Raw genomic sequence first — 20,483 nt, 5'->3', positions numbered from 1 at the left:
CTAAAGATCCTCCCTCCATGCTGTCCTCTGCTATAGAGGGGCATGTCACATGCGTGTTCATCATCCTTATCTTCCTCGAGACTCTGATGGGAGGTACTTTCATCAGCACTTTGCCTAGCTACAACTCTGCTTGGACTGGAATGATACCATCAATTTCACATTTCTATGATTAATTTAGCAGCGGCTCGCTAATGTAACAAGCAAGCTGCTCCCGGAGGGCATGGGTACGTCTCAGGGAATATCGATCTTCTCTGTGATCCGAGCATGCACATTAAATAGACTGTATGGCATGTATGCTGTTAACTGTAGGTTTTTAATGACTGTCCAATGACTATACCGTCACATCATTTCCATTTACATGCAGTTTGTTTTACTCTACCCTACTTGATTTATTATCTGTCCGACTCGGTACCATACTCTAGATAGGGATGTATGGTTTGGTTTCAGACCTGTGCTGAATAGCCTTTCTGAGTGGAATTTTCTTACAGTACTTTTCAGTGACTGACAACCTGTATATGAGGAGACAAAAGTAATAGTTTAATATTAAATGAATACGACATTATGAAATAAATAAACATATGAATAAATACAGAGAAAAGATATAATGTAGCCATGAAATTGTGAAATAATCAAGTAAATAGATAAAATATCCTGCTTTTTGTAAAAGTACTGGTCAGTTTAAATGAACTGATGGTTAGCTAATCCTCCCAATCATAGCACAACAATCGGCCTGTAAAGCTTTGGATTTTTTAGCCGTTCCAAAACCAAAAATATGATTACAAGTAAGGAATGCATTAAACTGTGTTTATCTGCTCTAATGGAAGCTTAAACTTCATCACACTAGTTAGCATGTCCAGCTAACTAGCTTACTACCTACAGTAGTAATTGAGCATCTCTCTTATTGTAAAAAAAACAGTAATTTCATAATAATAAGCTGAGTTTTAATTTTTTTTTTTTTTCTCAATTTCATGGTTATAGTACATACTTTGTCTGTATTTGCTAATATGAATAATGTCTCATGTATTTATTTAATATTGAACACTTTGGATCTCTGTAGTTATGATTCTACATATCTGATGTCTAGCAGGTAAAATAAAACTCAACCAAATTATTTGTAAAAGCTATTTGGCTCCAGGTCCCTCCCATATCGGCAGTTACAGACAGAAAGTCCTGTTTGATTGACAGCTGTCATCCACTCTCCATGCATGTCTCCGCAGCTCGTTCTGCCTGCCATCCACTTGATCGAATGTCTGTGGCAAGGACAACGAACCATAGCATCCCCATCAAAGCCGAATCCGTTAATCTGTGTCATCTCACCTACTAGAGGCACTGAAGCGTTGAGCTCAGTGTGCAGCTTCTTGGTGCATTTCACATTTGATGCTGCAACCACATTACCTTTTAATGTCAGCTTCAGATGCTAGTCATAACCTGGTGTCGGGGTTGGGAGGATTTTATTTGTTTTGTTTTATAATTATTAGCATTATTATTTAGAGTACTGTTGAAATTTAGACATTGTTGAAATTCGAGTTTCTGCTTGATGTTTTGGTTGAGACTGAGAAGTTGTAGCAGCATGAAATGACAGAACAAGAGCTGAGCAGGTGCCTGTTATAATTATCAACAGTCTTGATTTGTGTGTTACTTCAGTGATTTCAGGCTACTTTCAAAAATAACAGGCACCTTCAGCGTCCAATCACATCAACTGTTTCCTCCTTATATGGCCTAATATATTTGACTCCATTGTGGAGCCTGTTCTCTCCTGGGGATTTACCCAGTTGTCTGCTACCAACCAAAATATATATCATTTGATATCTGTTTTCATTAATAGAAACTAATATGGTGTTGTCATTTGATGCAAACATTTGCTTTATTTTGTTTGTGTGTGTGAAGCATCCATAAATGTGCTGTACCTTGTTTTACCACTGTTTTCCCCCAAGTAGATCGCAACAAGGTGTGACCAGGTGGGGAACCCCCCTATGCCACCCTGACCCCCCCACCCTGACCCCCCTACCCTGTACCCATACCTTACCCTAACCCTTTTCCCCAAAATCCAACCCTGTCTAACTCCCATTCTTCTTATGCTTAGATCAACTTCATGTAAAATGAGTTAAACCAATAATCCAGCCAATCAGATGTTTTTTTTTAACACAACAGTAACCTTTGTCTGACAGCTGAAACCTGCTCTACCTACCAAAACCACAAAATCATGTATTGCCCTTGTGTGCAAAGAGTTCCATATCAAACTTTCATATTTTCATGTCATTGGTTGTAACTTAAATAAACAACAAATAAGGTAAGTTATTTTAAATGACCTACATACTTGTTTTAAACGTTACCCAATTTCAGGTTTTAAATAGTTTAGGCAATTATATTTATATTCCATTTTGGAAAGAAACTTAACTTGTTATTTAAAGGTCATAGTCTACTTACCTCATCAGCTACCTCCTGTCTACCTGCATATCATAAAGTACTTTGTACCTTGGTAGTAGCATGTAGTTCCAGTGTTAATCAGCATGGGGGACAGGCAGCAAGCACAAGGCTTTCAGGGGAGGTGATTGAATAAGGATGAATAACAGAAAAATGAGCAAAGTACATATAACATGTGAGTATTGTATTAATATTGACTTTTAAAAAGTCAAAACCTATCCTCTAAACTATTTTGTAATGCTGCTGGCTTGCTGAGTAATGTAATCCATACTGTCCATGATAAAGAGAGAAAGAGAGAGAGAGACTCTGGAGTGTAGTAGAGGTAAAAATAGAGCAGTGCTGAGACAGTGGAAGAGGGATTTTGTTTTCAGGGCCCAGCTCTCTGATCTCGTTCCAAGAAAATGATGAACAGTTGTGGCCTCAGCCACATCTGAGCCAGATGTCCTCATTATCATCTGAACCCTCACATCCCCCTCAGCGTCTGACAGACTTTTGTCACATTTTAGCCCCTGTAAAGAGTCCAATCTCACTTTCTCTCCTGCGTCTATAACACATCAGGGGGTGAGGGCTGTTCTTCGAAAGTTATCAGAATATCTTACTCGGGTTGTTCCTATAGCCCTCATTGTAACTGTGTGAGTGTGTGGTCTTAAAAAAAACAAAAAAACACTGAACGCATGCTAGACTAATGTGCATCAGAGCATGGAAGTTGTTGCATGTGGTTGTGGTTGGAATAAAGGGACCTCATGAGGCCACAGAAAAAGACAAAAGCTATGTCATCATATCACATGGATGCCATGCTGTTTGTAACTGCGGTGGTTCACAAAGTGGAGGGCAAAGTTCTTCAGCAGCTTCTAGAGAGCCTGCAACTATAATTCTGTTCAGAAAAGATCCTAGTAGGAGACATTAAAGAGTAACCATTTGAATCAAAGGTTTCACTTTTAGCACTGTTATCTTCCTGCAACATTTAGGCTGCATTCAGACCAAAAACAGCACTACGTTAGAACGGTGGAATGGGGTGTGTTGTTTAAGGTACTGTTGAGACAATAAAATAACATTACAGTCCAGGAAGTTAAGTTGGAGCTACACATTAATGCAAAAACACCACACAGCGGTTTGTAGTGCTCACAAACAGAATTTTACAGCTCTGGAAAGTTCAAGTTACATAGTAATCCACCAGGAATGTATGTGACTGGCCAACATAGCCCTTGCTGAATGATGTTGTGTTGTGTTGCGGCAAAAGTTGAGCTTGGTTCAATTAATTTAGCAAGCCACTGCTTGCTGAGCCCTCTGCGGTGGCACCCCTACTGTGTCAACGCACCGCTAACATTCAAATGAAGTGAAGGCTGCATTTTTTCATGCAGAGCCAATGTCAGCCTGAACGCCGCCTAACCGAGCATAGCTCAACTCATGGTCCACCCACCAGCCCCCCTTGAAACTTTCAGCCGTGTCACATGTTCATCATCTGTGGAAAGAATTTGCTCAGTTGTCATGGGGATGGATTCGTTGACATGCGAGAACAGCAGCTGTTATGAATTCATCCATAGCACTTTAGAACTTCTCGTCCATGTTGGCTCAGAGTTAATCACCAAATTTTGTTCTTGGCCTTTGAAATAACTGCATGACCAAACGATTCCAACTCAAGGTCTACCCACTGCTGGGCAGTATGAACTTAAAGGTGCATAATTGATTTTTTGTGGTGATAATTCTCTGTGGGTTTGTTACTATGAACAACACCTTACCACTGGCACAGGTGTTATGGTAATAAAGTGGTAAGCCAGGTATTAAGGCCTAAACACACTGGAAGTGTCTGATGCGCGCGTTTTGAAGAACACCCTTTGTTTTCAATGGCCGAACACGCATTAGAAGCGTTATGACGTGCATCAAACTGCCCTGACGCGCCTACAAATGCGGACCCGGCAACCAAAGCTGTTTTCTCTGCAGCCAAAAAAGAGAGGGAGATAGTGCAAGTCAGCTGAACACCACCAAGCGAGAGAGAGAGAGACAGCATGGCGGTGGTCGAGCAAGGAGAGCGAGCGGTAGTGAGAACAAGAGAAATAAAAAGTTACGTTCTGATTATTTTACGGCAGTTACGTTTTAAAGCACAAATAAATAACCATCAAACAGTCAACAGTTGATTTACTGTGTACACAGACGCTCTTAGTTTCAGTTTCATTTTCCTCCTCTGCATCTCTCCTTTTCATTCATTCATTACATCCAACTAATGCAGCGATTAATACAAAGAACAAAATGACAAACCTGTGTTGGAATTTCAAATCTGATGCCTGCAGTGCACCTTAGGATCATCAATTGACACGCGTCAATTATCACTTCCAGTGTGTTCGGGCCTCTACGGTCATAGCGATAATGTCTATTCCTAACATGTTGGACTTTAAATCCAATCATAATCAGAACACAGAGGAGTGCGGCTGCCAGTTCAGACTAGTTTCTATAATTTGACCACCAAATACAACATGGGGCCCTATTTTTGTTGTAGTGCAGCGACCAGCGCGAGCAGCACACTTTTGCATTTTCCTGACCTTTAATTAGCTTTGCCCGTCTGTGTGGTATTGTGTTATGCATAGGAGGAGGCATGCAGGTAGCGGAAAGCGAGTTGTTGGTGTTTTTGTGGAAAATTGGTCTTAGATATCTCATCTGTTTCTGGAGCAAAGTCACTCGGCTGCCGCTTTGGTGATTTTATCAACAAGAGCAAACTAAATACTTGCTGCAGATGTGCTGCAATAATGGAATAATGCTTGAAATATAAATAAGTTATTTCAATTAAACACTCTCCAACCAAAATCGGCACAGAAAATAATGTGGTTAAAGCATCTGTATTTATCTATAAATGAATGTGATTTTTACAGTATCTGTTGTCCACAGCTGCTTTATACTGTATGAAAAGCATCTCCTTCAGTTCATTAAATCCCTGCAGCATCTGAGGGCAGCAGCAAATCTGCAGCCTTTGAGAAGTGCCACACACTAAGTGTTACGCACGGCCATTCACTATATTTACCTTCATTAAATCACCTGAAAATGACACCAGGCTGCTACAGTATAACCACAAACACACACACCCACACACACCTCTACACACATCAGGCTAGTCGGTTATAACTTGATATTCTGCTTTTTTACTAGGTTACCAGGGCTTATCATAGCCTCTTTTCCAACTTTCTTTTCAGCAAAAGTAGCTACACAGTTACTAGATCTATTAATAATATAAAATCATTGATTAGTACAGCTTTAAAAACATATATATAATAAAGTAACCCTCATTTCTATACTATTAAGGATCTAAGGAGAAGCTCGAACAGAATCTTATAGAAATAGGTGGTTTGCATGGTGTAATGACGGTAAATCTTGTGTTGTGATGTGAAAGTATTTGAATAGCCCATTTTAGTGCTGGGGAGGAGTGTAAATAATGATATACACCAGTGAAAGACATAAAACAGGAACAGTTTACAGATACATGCAGCTGTATTCTGTCAGTGTTAATGTAATTTTATGATGCTCACTAAACAGTAGGCAGAATACAGAGACCACAGGGTTTGTAGCTGACTGATTAGGAGAAGAACACTTAAAAGCTGTGGGCTTGTGGGCATTGAACCTTTGATTCACTGTATGCTTGGGATATTTTTCTATTTTTTTTAATCTCATTATGTCTTAGCGTGTTTAACCACAAGAATTTGGCTCTTTTTATATAAGATAGCAAGATGTGGCCTTGCGACCTTTGCTGTCTGCACATTTTATTTGACTCTATCCTTGGAAATGTGTTTCTTATCATTGTTCTCAGGGTTCCTTGAGGTGCTTATTCAGCACAAGCCTATCAGAAGTTATAGCCTCACACCATTTGACACTTTGTGGGAGATTTTAAAGAACTTCTAATATGTCAGAGGATTTCTGGCTTATCCCTCCTCTGTGGCCACGGTCGTCATTTGTCCTTGAAGAATTCCTGCTCATCTTTTCCATCTTCTCTGTATCTATCCCAGCTTACAACACCACTCATTTTAAGGATTCATGGTATTCCATGGAATGTACATGGTAGTCGGTGTTAATGTCACTTTATCTTGTTCCCAGTTTTATTCTGGATTAGCAAAAGTGTAGAAATACAATTCAGTTCACTTTATCTCACCAGAATAGTCACTTTTGTATACATATTAAAAACAAACATAGTAAACAGTAGTAAAGGTATGCATAGTCTAGTATAGGGGTGTCCAGATTTCAATTTACATTTGAAAGCTTGTGCGCTAGTTTGTTTCCTTGTAGATCTGTCCAACTTATTCCAGATAGTATACTGGAAGCAGCATTTGTGACTAATGGAATTACCAGGAGATGTGGATTATACCTCTACAAAACCTTTGCTGCTGACCTTGTAGTGACTGTTCGGGGCTGTTGGTGTAGCTCAAATCAACAGTTCTGTTAGGTACAATATGGACACTGTAATGTCATTCAGAGATTTACAGACTACTGTCGGTACAGTACTTTTGAAGTTGTTTTTGAATCTGGCCTGATCACTTGTTCACTTGTCCTTGTTCACAAAACTTTTACATTTTGAGACAGTCACCGTGTCAGATTATTGTAGTGGTTCCTAACCTTTTTTGCTTGAAACCCTTTGAGAGAGGGAATGTCTTCTTGTGACCCCTCATCACTAGTTACATATGTCGACCAGCTGACCAGTTCAACCAAAGCATTTTCCTAGTTTAAATACATTTTAGAGGTCAAATTATCCAGTAATTCACAAGAGAAAAGAACAAAAATTAAAGGAAAGTCTTTAAAAAAGCATGGTTTGGTGTAGCAAAAGCTTTCCTATCCTGTTAATCATCTCTTGACCACTCAGATTTGTCTTGCGACCCCTTGTGAGGATCAGGACCCTCAGATTGGGAACCACTGGATTAAGTGATGGCAAAGTCACAAAGCCACTTGCTGTGACTTGACAGAGACACTTGACAGACTACACATTGGACCCTGTTTGATCACAGCTCGACATGATTGTACCACTTGCTTGATGTATATAGGTGAATGAAACAAAGTAGTCCTATGCTAAATCTTCCTCTTTTTTTCCTTCCTGAGGAAGACCTGTAGTTGGTCGAAACATCGCAAATAAAGTAAAGGGAGCTCTCATTCAGTGTGTGGGTACTCCTTGTATCTAGTTGGATGTATATAGGTCAATGTCATGGAACATTTGCTGTCGAAGTGGTCAAATTAGGCGAGAGAAGGCAAAAAAATTCTGACACTGTCAATAAATCTCATGTGCAGAGCCAAACCAAGAACGAACTCATCCCACTGATGTATATATAAGTCTGATATATCTTATTCCTCTGTGCTTAGACCCCCATTGTTGTCCAAAAACTATTAAAAACATGTCAGTGAGACACACTCTTGCACTGGGTGACATGTTCCTTCATTCCTGAAGACAGTGGTTACTGTAACTTGTTTAGAAGCTCTGCACATGAGATTTGTTGACAATAAGTCAACATAACATCGCTATCCTTATCTTTTAAGTGTTATACGAGAAATCCTTGCTGTCAATCGCAAATACTATTCTCAAAGAACAACTCTGACTTTCTGACAAATAAGCTCTTGGGATGTTTGTACTTTGACCTGTGTGTACTTAGTATTCATCAATTTTCAGTATAGACAAGTGTTATGCTCAACTGTTAGCATGCCTTAGTGGAGGGCTGGGGGATATATTCAATAAATTCCATTAATTTGAATTTTTGTTTTTGCACAATGTTTAAAATATCTACATCATGAAAATCAAAAAGTAACTTAGTAATAACCAGCTACGTTTGCTGTCCTGAGTCATGACAGTCACATAAACTGTGATGTCACTCTCTATTTTATATATATATATATATTAGAATCCCACAATGCAATGCAACATATTTCATACACGTGAAATTTACAGTTGGGTTACTCTTGTCAGTGATGATACAAAATGATAATAATTCATCAATTGTACATATGTACAGTATACAGTTTATTCAAACATCTCACCTCAACAACGACTAATGATTTTCTTCTTCTAAATGTGTCTTTGTCCTCTTGTGTGTTATTGCTAAATCAGCTTATTTGCCTAAACGTGTGTTTTCTTTTAGGCGGCAAATTAGTTTAAGATCTTTATCACCAAGATCTTAATCACTGAGATGTCCATCCAAGACATCTTGATGATTAATTATTCCTGATGCACAGTCCTAAGTGTGACCGTACTTGCATGGAGAACAACATGTCCTCTTAACACAAAAGGACAAAAGAAGTATTTCTGTGTATTAATATTTGCATGTGCTCAAATAGAGATTTCAGAGCGATTTGTTCATGTAAACCAGGATTACATGATACACGCAGGTGAATGGTGAGGAGCTGCATGTTCCTGTGTGAGGTTGTCTGTATTGTGGAGTGTGTACTGCTTGGGAATAACATAACAACAAGTCTTACTTACACCTAATTAGTGTCATTGGAATGTGTTCCTGCCACCCCGGTATGGTGACCTTTGGGTTACAGCTTACAGATGTTTAAAACTGTTGCTTTTAAAGTTTTCTTCAGAATCAGCCGTTCTGTTCTACTACTTACTGTCAGCGACTATAATAGTAGATATAATAATTGAATGAAGATTATTCTCTGAGTGTCCATTCTGCTGAACATATACTGTGTACATAGTTACAACAGCACAATCACTGGGTTTCCATCCAATTCAACTGAATTTCAATTAAATGTACTCTCCATCACACACCATGCTTGAAGTCAATTTAAGGGATAAATGTTTCATAAGTGTGTGTTGGCTGGACACTCCTCAGTGCAATAAATAGTTAAAATGTCATTGAATAACAGTTCAAAATGGTCTCGGCTATTCTGAAAAGTTAAAGAAATAACTCAACATTTACGGAATATTCTTATTCGCTTTTTTTCTGAGAGTGAGATGAGAAGATCAATATATCAATTTCATGTAGAGACCAACAGCCAAACCTGTGTTCAGCAACTGCATCTGGCAACCAGTGCAATAGTAAGACATACTGCTCAGAAGTGCTGTTGTTTCTCAAGAAATGATTCCAGCACATAACTCCCCCTGTTTTACATTTCTGTTCGTGTACAAATTAAACAAACAAGATACAACATGCCAGTTAACTGACAGTTTAATACTGTGGGTAGGTGCGCTTTTGAACCTTGGCCAGAGCCAGGCTAGCTGTTTGCTGCTGGTTCCAGTCTGCTAAGCAAGGCTAACCACATCCACAAGCTCCGTATTTAAAGCACGGACATGAGATTGATATCAATCTTCAAATCTCACTCCCACTCTCTGAAAGAAAGAATATAGGTGTATTTCCCAAAAATGTAAAATATCTCTCCACCATGGCCTCCTTTCTATATTTATTTATCGTACATCAGAGTAGTGCCAACTACATCTGTTGGTTAACATATTGCCATGAAGAGTTACTCACTGGTTTCTGCAGACAGATGTGTCTTTATAGAAGCTTGTAAAAAAAACCAATCATTTTAAAATTCATATTTTAGTCAGCAACATGGATGGCAGGTTAATCTATAGGTAGCTAGTCACCAGGTCATGACAAACAATGTTTAAGGAAAAGGGTTGACTTCTACCACAGCGCCTGGTGAATGAATATACCTACTGACATCACTCATGACCCTTAGCTGTCTGTCCAGGACTAGTGATCACCCTGAGCACTATGACTTACAAATAGCATCATGCATGAACCAGAACACTTTACATTACAATGTTTCCAACTAGACTTCCCATCTTCCTCACTGATGTGTTTTTGGTTATATTCAGAGAGCATATTGTTGTTTACCTCATAAACCCAGCTGACTATCATGTTAAATTTTAGTCTGAAAAATTCTCCAACATGTCCACTTTATCAATATCAATAACACAGGAAGACATTGATGAAATACAGTTCATGTTGTTTGCCGATAGTTCTTTGTGTAGTCTAACTGTGTTTGCTCTCCGCAGGGGGACCAAAGGCAAAGACATCAGCACGATCAAGTCTCTGAGGGTTCTCCGAGTGCTCAGGCCTCTCAAGACTATCAAACGTCTGCCAAAACTCAAGGTTCTGCTCCAGTGTCGCTCTGTTTTATTTTGATTTATAGAGATGAGGTGGCAGCGCTGAACTGTGATAAAGGCTGAGTCATTTCCTAAAACAGCTGCTCACTGTAGCCTTTAGCAAACGGTACTCAAACAGGTGGAAATGGTGCATATGTTGGGGACTATTTTTAGCTGTGGGTTAATCCATATTTGGTGTTCTAGTGAGCAGGATGGCTTATTAATGTGTTTTTAATAGTTTTTGTACAATAATGGAGCTCTGTGCCACTGAGGAATACCTTACCTGAAATAAAGATCGCCTCCACTAACGTCAGAAGACACTGTTACTATTTTATGAAATAAAATATTAGGCTTATTAAGCTTCAGGGAAAGTGAGCAGTAATACTACATCACACAATAAAGCAGATATATTTAATGAGTTTAAACTGTCATCAGTAACTTTATCGATAATGACATGAGATGCATCAGGATCTGTCAGATTCAGCTCAGCAGGTGATTGATCGATCGATTGATCACATCACACGTTCAGAACAGCCTGGAGTCTGCACCGCTCACCACCTCTGCTAACCAGTTCACTCAGGGAAACCTTTAATTGGGTTTTGTTCTTTTTATGGGATTTGTTGACAATAAGAAAAATATAGAATAACACAAGAGACGTCATCAAACGCCATCAATAATGCTGGTTGTGGTCAAATAGTCATGAAACCTTCAACCAGAGAGGGCAGCAAAACACTGTTTCTAGCCTGGTATGAAGTTACTCTTAAAATGGACTCTGAACTTTCATTTTCTGTCACTAATATTAATTGTTTGTTGTTGATTTAACATTTAATTGTTAAATGTTAACCTTTGCTGAAGAGCCCTCACTGTGTCAATGTCAGTTACACAGCAATATCTATTTAAGGTTTGCTAACGTTAGCCTCCACAAGCTGCTGCTCATACCAGACCAAGTAACCTTTGAGAGCACTGACCTGAGCAAGGGTGTGTTTTATTGCTTATGAGTTCAACTTTTCATTTGTAACGGGAAGAATCTGTTATTTATTCTTTCTAAAGTTACATAGATCAGGGCAGTTTAGAATTGACATTATTAGTCTTTGTTGGACTGTTGCAGGCGTTTGTAACAACAGAGACGATCAAACGTGTGTGTTTGTGTGTGTGTGTGTGTGTGTCCTCAGGCTGTGTTCGACTGTGTGGTCAACTCCTTGAAGAATGTGCTGAACATCCTCATCGTTTACATCCTCTTCATGTTCATCTTTGCCGTCATCGCTGTTCAGCTCTTCAAGGGAAAATTCTTCTACTGCACAGACGAGTCCAAGGGCTTGGAGAAGGACTGCAAGTTGGTCTAAAATCCCACACTTCCTCATTTCTTATCTCATAGACTTTAAAGCTGTAAACTGTCATTGTTGGTGTGGTCAAAACCAGACCCTGTACCTATCTAACACCACTCAGCTTTAACTCTGCTTCATGTCTTCCAGAGGGCAGTTCCTAGACTATGACAAAGAGGAGGTGGCTGCTATGCCCAGAGAGTGGAAGAAATATGAGTTCCATTATGACAACGTGCTGTGGGCCTTCCTCACCCTCTTCACTGTGTCCACCGGGGAGGGCTGGCCGACGTAAGTGCAGCTGTAGCTGTCATAGTTTCAAGTACACCGACACAAAACAGGATTAGTTAGATGTCATTTCAATGTCAATGTCACAAGCAGAAAAAAAGAATATAAATCCCCTTTCAGACATGCACCCTGTTACATTAATCTGATGGTGATTTAAACTTCGTTTATGTTGGTCTGATGTCTGAATAAACGTCCGAGTCACTCTTAAGTTAAAGACACAGCACAAGTCTGAATGCTGTCACAGCAGCACAAGGTCAAACATGCAGAAAGATTAAATGCGTCTTGTTCCGCCTTCTAACATCTATATAATACATTTAATTCAATCATCATCTCTTATGCACTAATAAGTCTTAACAAACTCACGGTCTGCGGCCAAACATTGACAATCCCATTGGAGATCCCAAAGTTTCTAAAGATACCAAATACTATATGTCAGGTAATGCATCTAAAATGATGTGCAAGTCATCTTGAACATTTCCATTTTATGGGGATATGCAGCTATTAAAAACTCAATTCTCAGTATGGTGATATGTGCACAATGTGGGACTAATTAAAAATAACAGGATGAGTGTGTTGTCCTTCTGACTCAAATCAGAGGACAAACACTCATCTCATTGTCTCATTTCATTAAGTTGTTTATTTAGCCAATTCCAGTTCTGTGTGCATAAAAATAACAGACCTTCATGTGAGATTTGTTAGTGATTGAATATATTTCATGACGTTATGTTTTTCAGCAAGACTGCATGAAAAATGAAAGCAGTAGGCTTCAGTTTATTTGTCCATAAAATCCTGGTATTTACAGTACTCCCTTCCATATAAACCCATGCTGATTACAGAACATGAGAAATAAATACCCAACAACATGAAACAAGTGTTCAATTCTTACAACACTCACCATCATGTCAGGCTGTGTATACAGTATATTCTCTCCCTATAGTGACTTACAATGTTATCAGCTTTTAATTGTGATAAATCTAGAGGCCATGGAGTCGAGGCTTTGATTTCACTCTCATGCCTATTGCACATTCACAAAAGAGCTTTAATTGTCAATTTCAGCTTTTAGGAAAAGAAACATTTGCTGTGTCATGTTTTTATGAGTTCATTTATATAGTTTCTTTTTTTTTAATTACATACAGACTTTAATTTGAACTTTTTTTTGATAGTTTTATTGATGAAAAACTGTGACTGTGCTTCGCTCTCCCTGCAGAGTCTTGAAGCACTCTGTTGATGCCACCTTTGAAGACCAGGGTCCCAGTCCAGGCTACCGGATAGAGATGTCCATCTTCTATGTGGTCTACTTTGTGGTTTTCCCTTTTTTCTTTGTCAACATCTTCGTCGCTCTGATCATCATCACCTTCCAGGAGCAGGGAGACAAGGCCTTGTCTGAATGCAGCTTGGAAAAGAATGAGGTAAAGCATAGAAATTACTATCTGTCATCACTATCTTCACAACGTTCAAAAGTCATGAATGGATTTGGAAAGACTGAAGAACTTTTTGCAGCAGGAGACAACAGAGACTGAGGAGATCATTTTCTTTGAAACACTTTTTCCAAATCTCGGTAGACCTTATCGGCCATCCAATAAAATATTGTGCTCATTGGTCATGTGGTGCTTTGATAATTAGCTAAGATGTTTAAATGTAGCTATAATTTGAACAAGGCACTAAATGCAGTTTTTATGAATAGACTAAGATTAGTTAGTAACAAATGATCCAGACAGTGAAGCAGTGGTTCACTTTGGTTTCTGTGTTACAGAGGGCTTGTATTGACTTTGCCATCAATGCCAAACCTCTGACACGCTACATGCCGGAGAACACCCAGTCCTTCCAGTACAGGATGTGGAAGTTTGTTGTCTCAGCTCCATTCGAGTACTCCATCATGATCATGATCGCCCTCAACACCGTGGTACTGATGATGAAGGTAAGAACTGTGCTGTAGGTTTGACTTGCAGATAAACATGTTAGATATTTATAGTCTCAAATCTAGTTTCAGCTGTTATACAAAGTCCTGGATTCATAAGCTCAGACAGATCATTTAACAGTTTCTATCCCACATTCAGGAAGGAAAACACCCTCAAGGTTTTTGTTCCTGTGCAGGAGAAAAGTGAAAAAAAACGTCCTTCTTGTCTTTCAGTTCCATGGAGCTCCAGAATTCTATGAAGCCATGTTGAAGAACCTCAACATCGTCTTCACCACTCTCTTCTCTCTGGAGTGTATCCTCAAGATCATTGCTTTTGGTCCACTGGTGGGTAAAACTCATAGAACAACAGTAGAATATCCTGAATAATTAATATCAACTAATGACTTTGAGCTGTTGTTTCTCAGAACTACCTAAAGGACGCCTGGAACGTATTTGACTTTGTGACGGTGTTGGGTAGCATCACTGACATCCTGGTCACTGAAATCAATGTAAGAGCACCCTTCCTCACCCGCTCCATCACTCACTCCAACAAGGCTGAATGCACTGTATCCATACAACACTGCTCTCATGGTAATGAGCCGTGGCAGGGACCGCCCGTGTTGCAAGCTTTGTGCAAACAAGCTAACTAGGCACATCAGCAAAGACAATCACATGGCAGCAGTCCAGAGAGGCCTGATAGCTTTAGACGAGGAGGGAGGGGAGGCGGGTGAGCGAGTGTTGTGTTGATAGGATGGATTTATCATAGAGAGGTGATAGAGGAGCTCTGGATGCACGGCCTCTTTGAAGTAATCTTTAATATGTGCTTCACAGCTTGTGTTGTTTGACAGTTTCTTTATTCATTCCAGACTTTCAGCGCTCTTACCTGTTCACGTGTGTATTGTGAAGTAGCCTTTGACTGATTTACATGTGTGTATTTGTTGTACATTTGTTAAGCTGTATCACTTTATGTTGTACAGTATGACTGTTCTCTCGCCTCTCCTTCTTCCTCCTATCCTCTCTCTCTTTCTGTCTCCCTCTTATTCTTTATATCTCTCTGTCTTTGTTTCTACATTTTCATCTTGTTGATTGTCGTCCACGGTGTTGCCATGCCCTGGTCCAAATCATCACTAGACTACGGTGAGTGACCTTCTGTTGCCGTTCTCTGCTCTTAGTTCACATACTTTGGTGTGATATTTAATATATTAAGCATTCTGGTCTCTTAAATGTGAGTTATAAGAGTACTGCAAGGATTTAGTATTACACTTCGGTAAAGTTGGGGGACTTGTAAGAGACGGATTTAAAAAACGATTGGTCAAAGTTATCCTGACATGCGTCTCATTACATAAATGTGATCGCAAATTAACATGTTGGTCTCATGTCTGAATAATCACCAGGTTCATTAAACTTAAAAGTCACAATGGCAGTTTTACAGGGTCACTTCCGTGACGGCTCATGTCTGCCTTGAATGCGTCATGGGGAGTGTCCCTCACACTAGTAGATCAGTAGAAGACAGTAGAAGTTTTTATATTCATTCCAAAGTTCAGCTGAAGCTAACATGAGGCTTCAGTATTATGTAAATCGAGTCATTATATTCTAAAGTTACAGTCCAGAATGTTCTTTGCCGAGCTGTGGCAGAGGGATACTTTCTAGTAGTCATACATAGATTTGTTGAACCATATACTGTGTATATATTCACACTTACCCCCTCATCAGCTGTTATCAGCTCATCTGGTGACATGTTAGTCAATTAACAACAGTCAGGTGCCCATATGAATGTTGGAACAGGTTTTGCTGGCTGTAATCATTCCTTATATTCACACTGGACATCAAGAGATCCTTTCCTTAAGTGATGGGTACCAGCATCCGTAGTCCTTGTTCTGTGCAAAAATGTATTTAAAAGTTTATTTGAAGTTAATATGAGAGTTCAGCAGTCTGAGTTAGTCAACTCAAGTGAGTATTTTCCAAAGTTATGGTCTTTTTAGTTCAACATTTCTCTTTGTGTTACTGTCTCTCCACCTCAGTTCAGCATGGAAACACTGTCTGTGAAAACACAAGGGAGGAACGTCGTATTAAAAACATGGTCACCCACTCGATACCCACCCAGACTACTAAAGCCTGATATTAGCTTCAGATAAACTTTTAAATACATTTTTGGAGAGAACAAGAACTGTGGATTTTGTCCCTCATCTCTTACAGTGGAAGTGCAGCAGCGAGGAATGTGTTAACAGTCCGTATGAACAGGAAGAATGATTACAGGGAGTGTTCCTGAACCTGTCCTTTAAAGGGGTCAATATGTCACCTGTGTGTGTTTGTAACCAGCTGAATGTGTGAGTGCTGATAAAGGTGTGTTTATCAGGGTAGTTGTTTGGTAAGTGCTTGATGTCGTTTCTGATGTCTAACAGGACAGGCTGCTCAACCTGAGCTTCCTGAGGCTTTTCAGAGCCGCTCGGCTCATCAAGCTGCTGAGGCAGGGTTACACCATCCGCATCCTGCTGTGGACCTTCGTCCAGTCCTTCAAGGTGCTCACGCACATTAACTCGTGCTCATGCGCTAACTGACATGTGCACACACATATTGCACGTATACCTGTACCCACATCCACGTACAGTAACTCCCTGCACACACAAACTCAAACATCCTGGCAGGAATCATTGTGAGTGGATATTAATAATTAAGTGTGTTTTGGTTTCCTATTGTTCCCTTCAGGCCCTGCCTTATGTTTGCCTGCTGATTGCTATGCTGTTCTTCATTTATGCCATCATTGGGATGCAGGTGGGTGATACGGACTGACTGTGGTGGTGACAGAGGACATGATAATCGTACAGTGTTACAAGGACCTGGCCTGAACGTGAAACATTGACAAAGACAGTAAAAATCAACTTGTGTCTTTGTTGTAGGTGTTTGGCAACATCGATCTGAATGAGGATACAGCTATCAATCACCACAACAACTTCCGCACTTTCCTCCAGGCTCTCATGCTGCTGTTCAGGTATATGCTATTATATACTCTACACACCTTATTGAGAATGCAGAGGGTTCTCTACAAAAAATACTGAAAAATCTGTCATCACTTGGATTTTTGAAAGGGCACACAGTCTGGTAGGTAATTAACAATATAATACCAAAACAATATTTAGAAATGAAGTTGAACTTCAAGATATAAGTAAGCACTGAGAGTCATCAGTCAGGTAGAGTTGAAGAGCTCAGAAGACAATTTAATTTCTCTCTAAAACTAAAATTATTACCCTTTCAAATAATTACAAACCTGGAGGGAAACACTCTGGCTGTACATAATGTTATAGCTGGTCAAGTTCAAGCTACCTTAAACTATTTTATATACTGTTGGGTAGTTTAACTGGAAGAAATACATCATATTCATCTGAACTGGTTATGAGTTAGTGAGTATAAGGAACACACAATGCTCCTTCTGCTCTGCCAGACAGTAGTAATGCTGCTTCATTGTAACGGGGAGCAGAAACAAGCTCCAGTAAACAGTAAAACATCCTGGAACTCTGCAAGGAGCTGTTCCGTTCCATAGACTTTACAAGTTGTATTTTAAAATGTATGGTGAATTTAAATTTACCACCCATGGCTGGCACAATCTGAGATCCATTGCACATTTAACTGTGGTCAAGTTGTGTCTTGTCTTTATGAAATGAATTATTCATTGCATCTGAATTTCTGTAAATACTTGGATATCAGCCATGAGGCTCACACAGACCAAAAGCAGTCTCCCCAACAAACACAGTGGGCTGGTTCTTATAAAGACATCAACACCTGACGCCTTCTCATGATGTCATCAAGCATGGCAGATTTTTCATTTCTATCCCCATACTGGAATAAGAAGTGGAATGTGTGTTTCTGTAGTTGTTAAAGTTATCTCCGTACCCTCTGGGTGCCTACGTCTGTACAAGCTGAAGCAGTTCATGACATTCCGACTATAAAAGTTAAAAAGTTAAAATCACAGTGGCAGTCTCATCAACTCCTCTCTCACTGCAGATTTCCCACCCAACACCATTACTTGGTTTTAGACTGATTCAGACTGCAGGATGATTTTGATTATAGTTTTACTGGTAAACCATGAAGTATCGGTGACGCAACATAAAACAAGGTTTACCGCACCAACTCCAAGCACACTATTGCACAATATCTGACAGCATCACAGTAACATTAATCACATGTAATTCAATGATGTATCAAAAACAGCACAGAATTTAACCATGTATTGTAAATGTTGTTAAAGGAACCAGTAAAATGTTTGTCTCTGTCTTTTTATGTGCATCAGGAGTGCGACAGGCGAGGCATGGCACGAGATCATGTTATCATGTCTGAGTCATCGACCCTGTGACGAGCGATCAGGGACCCATGGGAAGGAGTGTGGCAGTGATTTTGCCTACTTCTACTTTGTCTCCTTTATCTTCCTCTGCTCCTTCCTGGTCAGTACTGAATCACAGCTACATGTAGCTACTGAAATAGTTAGCATTCTTTAGTTCTTGTCAAGTGAACTTTTTGAAAACCAGACATTTTAATACATCTGAAAGAAAAAATATGTATATATTTGTACCCACCTCACTACCAAGAAAGGTGGACTCTGCCCCACAGTGAGTGTCGGACGATACACAATCTCCATATTGTATTTTAAAGTTAGCTTATCTGCAGAGAGAAGTTAGCTGACACCTTCAGAAGCACTTCAGTCTAAACTTCTTCATCATGATTGCAAAGTCACCAGGTGAGACCAGGTGGTACAGCAAGGTTTGAATTGATTAGTTCTGGAAGCTTGGTGATATAGTGACTACTTTCTGGTGAACTACTATCAGCTGGGGAGCTAACTGCTAACGTTCTTGCCATCTGGGAACATGCTAGCGCTAGTCAGTCACAATTAAGTTGCAAAGTGGGAAGAGCTGCTGGTTCTGAATTTCCATATAATTTTTTTCTTTTAATGTTATCCTCAATGTTCCTCAACATAGAAGCAGACTGCAGACTATGTAGAGATCCTATACCTCTGACTTGGTATTTACGTAGGATTTTATCGCACAAACCCACATACTCATTTCCAAAGAATATTTTGTAATATCTTAAAATTCTGTGGTTTAGCAGTTATCGAATACTTTATTGCGAGACAAATCCAGCGCTAGTGCAGAGAGAAGGTGTAACAGTGCAGGACATCATTCCTCCACCTGACAGAGGAAGAATGTCGTAGGTTGCTGCACCTTCCCAGGTGGTCCATAGTAACTTTGTGCAGGATATTTGGGTCTGGATCTGGAAAAGGACTGGCCAGGTCAATGTTCCCTCCCTGTTGCTGCTCTGGCCTTCTGTGCCACAGGGTCATCTCAGCATCCCCTGAGCTCTGTCACCAGCATATCTCAGGCTACTGTCAGTTCGGCCATGAATTCGGTTACCTCTTGCCTTGTTTAAAAGGCAAAAAAATATCTTCCACTTCAACCAACCCCTTTGTGCGGAGTGCAGCTGAATGCGCTTACCAGACATTGAACCAAAATAGCAGGTGCGCATGGAGACACCCACGCCCTGTTTTAATTAGTGAGCTGTAGAGGTGCTGATAGATGGATTTTGTTACCTTTCAGCAGAACCAGGCTAGCTCTCTGCAAAAAAAATGAATGTGTATTTCCCCAAAATGTCAAAACTGTTCCTTTAAATGCTGAGATGAGCAGGTCAAAAGACAGCTGTAAACTGATCTTCCTCTCTGTTGCAGATGCTGAACCTGTTTGTAGCAGTCATAATGGATAACTTTGAGTACCTTACCAGAGACTCCTCCATCCTGGGGCCTCATCACCTTGATGAGTTCATCCGGGTCTGGGCTGAGTACGACCCCGCTGCGTGGTATGTTCAAACCTCCCTCTGGGCCCCAGAGAATAGCATACAAAGTAAAGTGGAGGGAATACCTTAACACCCTAACCTTACTCCTCTCTTCCCCGTTTGAGACTAAGGTGACTGAACAAAGCCTCACACAGAGGCCTTGTTCCAATACCTTGTTGTATGCAGTCAGCCACTGATGATCACTGTTATATTTAAGCTGTCCTGAACGTTGTGTTTATTTATGTGCTTGTTCTTTTCCGCAGCGGACGGATTACCTATAAGGATATGTACAATTTGTTACGTATTATCTCACCCCCCCTTGGCTTAGGAAAGAACTGCCCTAATAGGGTAGCATACAAGGTTTGCAACCACCAGACATTTCCGTCACTAGGGTGCTTTGTGTACCTCTATGCCAAGAGACTTTTAACTGAATGGCTGTGCACCAATAAAATCGCCTTTACACTAGCACCCGCCCCTCCAAACTGACTGGCTTTGGTTGATGATGCCGGAGTGGAAACAAAGCTTTCAAAGGCACGGCATTGTCCCAACATGCCGCCTGCCAGGCCTACTTTCTCCTGTCTATAATGTTTAGACGGCAGACACTCAACACATCCCGTTTCTCCCAGATTTAACCCTAAAAAGTCATCTCTGATCACTACATTCAGATCTTAAAAGACAATCCGAATCA

The 20,483-nt window shown here is 40.0% G+C and overlaps 1 protein-coding gene across 12 annotated transcripts in view; it reads left to right on the top strand.

The window, feature by feature from the left end:
* Positions 1 to 20,483, top strand: part of cacna1ba (calcium channel, voltage-dependent, N type, alpha 1B subunit, a) — a 97,626-nt gene that overhangs the window by 51,219 nt on the left and 25,924 nt on the right. For all 12 annotated transcript variants that reach the window (XR_006098177.1, XM_042421761.1, XM_042421763.1 and 9 more), the window contains 13 exons: positions 10,388 to 10,484; positions 11,650 to 11,810; positions 11,950 to 12,087; positions 13,292 to 13,493; positions 13,838 to 14,002; positions 14,216 to 14,326; positions 14,407 to 14,490; positions 15,113 to 15,118; positions 16,384 to 16,500; positions 16,688 to 16,753; positions 16,879 to 16,970; positions 18,267 to 18,417; positions 19,692 to 19,819. Coding sequence is in view for 11 of the 12 variants with exons in the window: in XM_042421761.1 (XP_042277695.1) it covers positions 10,388 to 10,484; positions 11,650 to 11,810; positions 11,950 to 12,087; positions 13,292 to 13,493; positions 13,838 to 14,002; positions 14,216 to 14,326; positions 14,407 to 14,490; positions 15,113 to 15,118; positions 16,384 to 16,500; positions 16,688 to 16,753; positions 16,879 to 16,970; positions 18,267 to 18,417; positions 19,692 to 19,819 (1,518 nt within the window). In the remaining variant the exon portion in view is untranslated. The remainder of the gene's footprint in view (positions 1 to 10,387; positions 10,485 to 11,649; positions 11,811 to 11,949; positions 12,088 to 13,291; positions 13,494 to 13,837; positions 14,003 to 14,215; positions 14,327 to 14,406; positions 14,491 to 15,112; positions 15,119 to 16,383; positions 16,501 to 16,687; positions 16,754 to 16,878; positions 16,971 to 18,266; positions 18,418 to 19,691; positions 19,820 to 20,483) is intronic.

The sequence above is a fragment of the Thunnus maccoyii genome, chromosome 9, assembly GCF_910596095.1.
Source record: "Thunnus maccoyii chromosome 9, fThuMac1.1, whole genome shotgun sequence".
NCBI classification, from domain to species: Eukaryota; Metazoa; Chordata; class Actinopteri; order Scombriformes; family Scombridae; genus Thunnus; species Thunnus maccoyii.
This window is presented reverse-complemented; position numbering and strand designations above follow the sequence as displayed.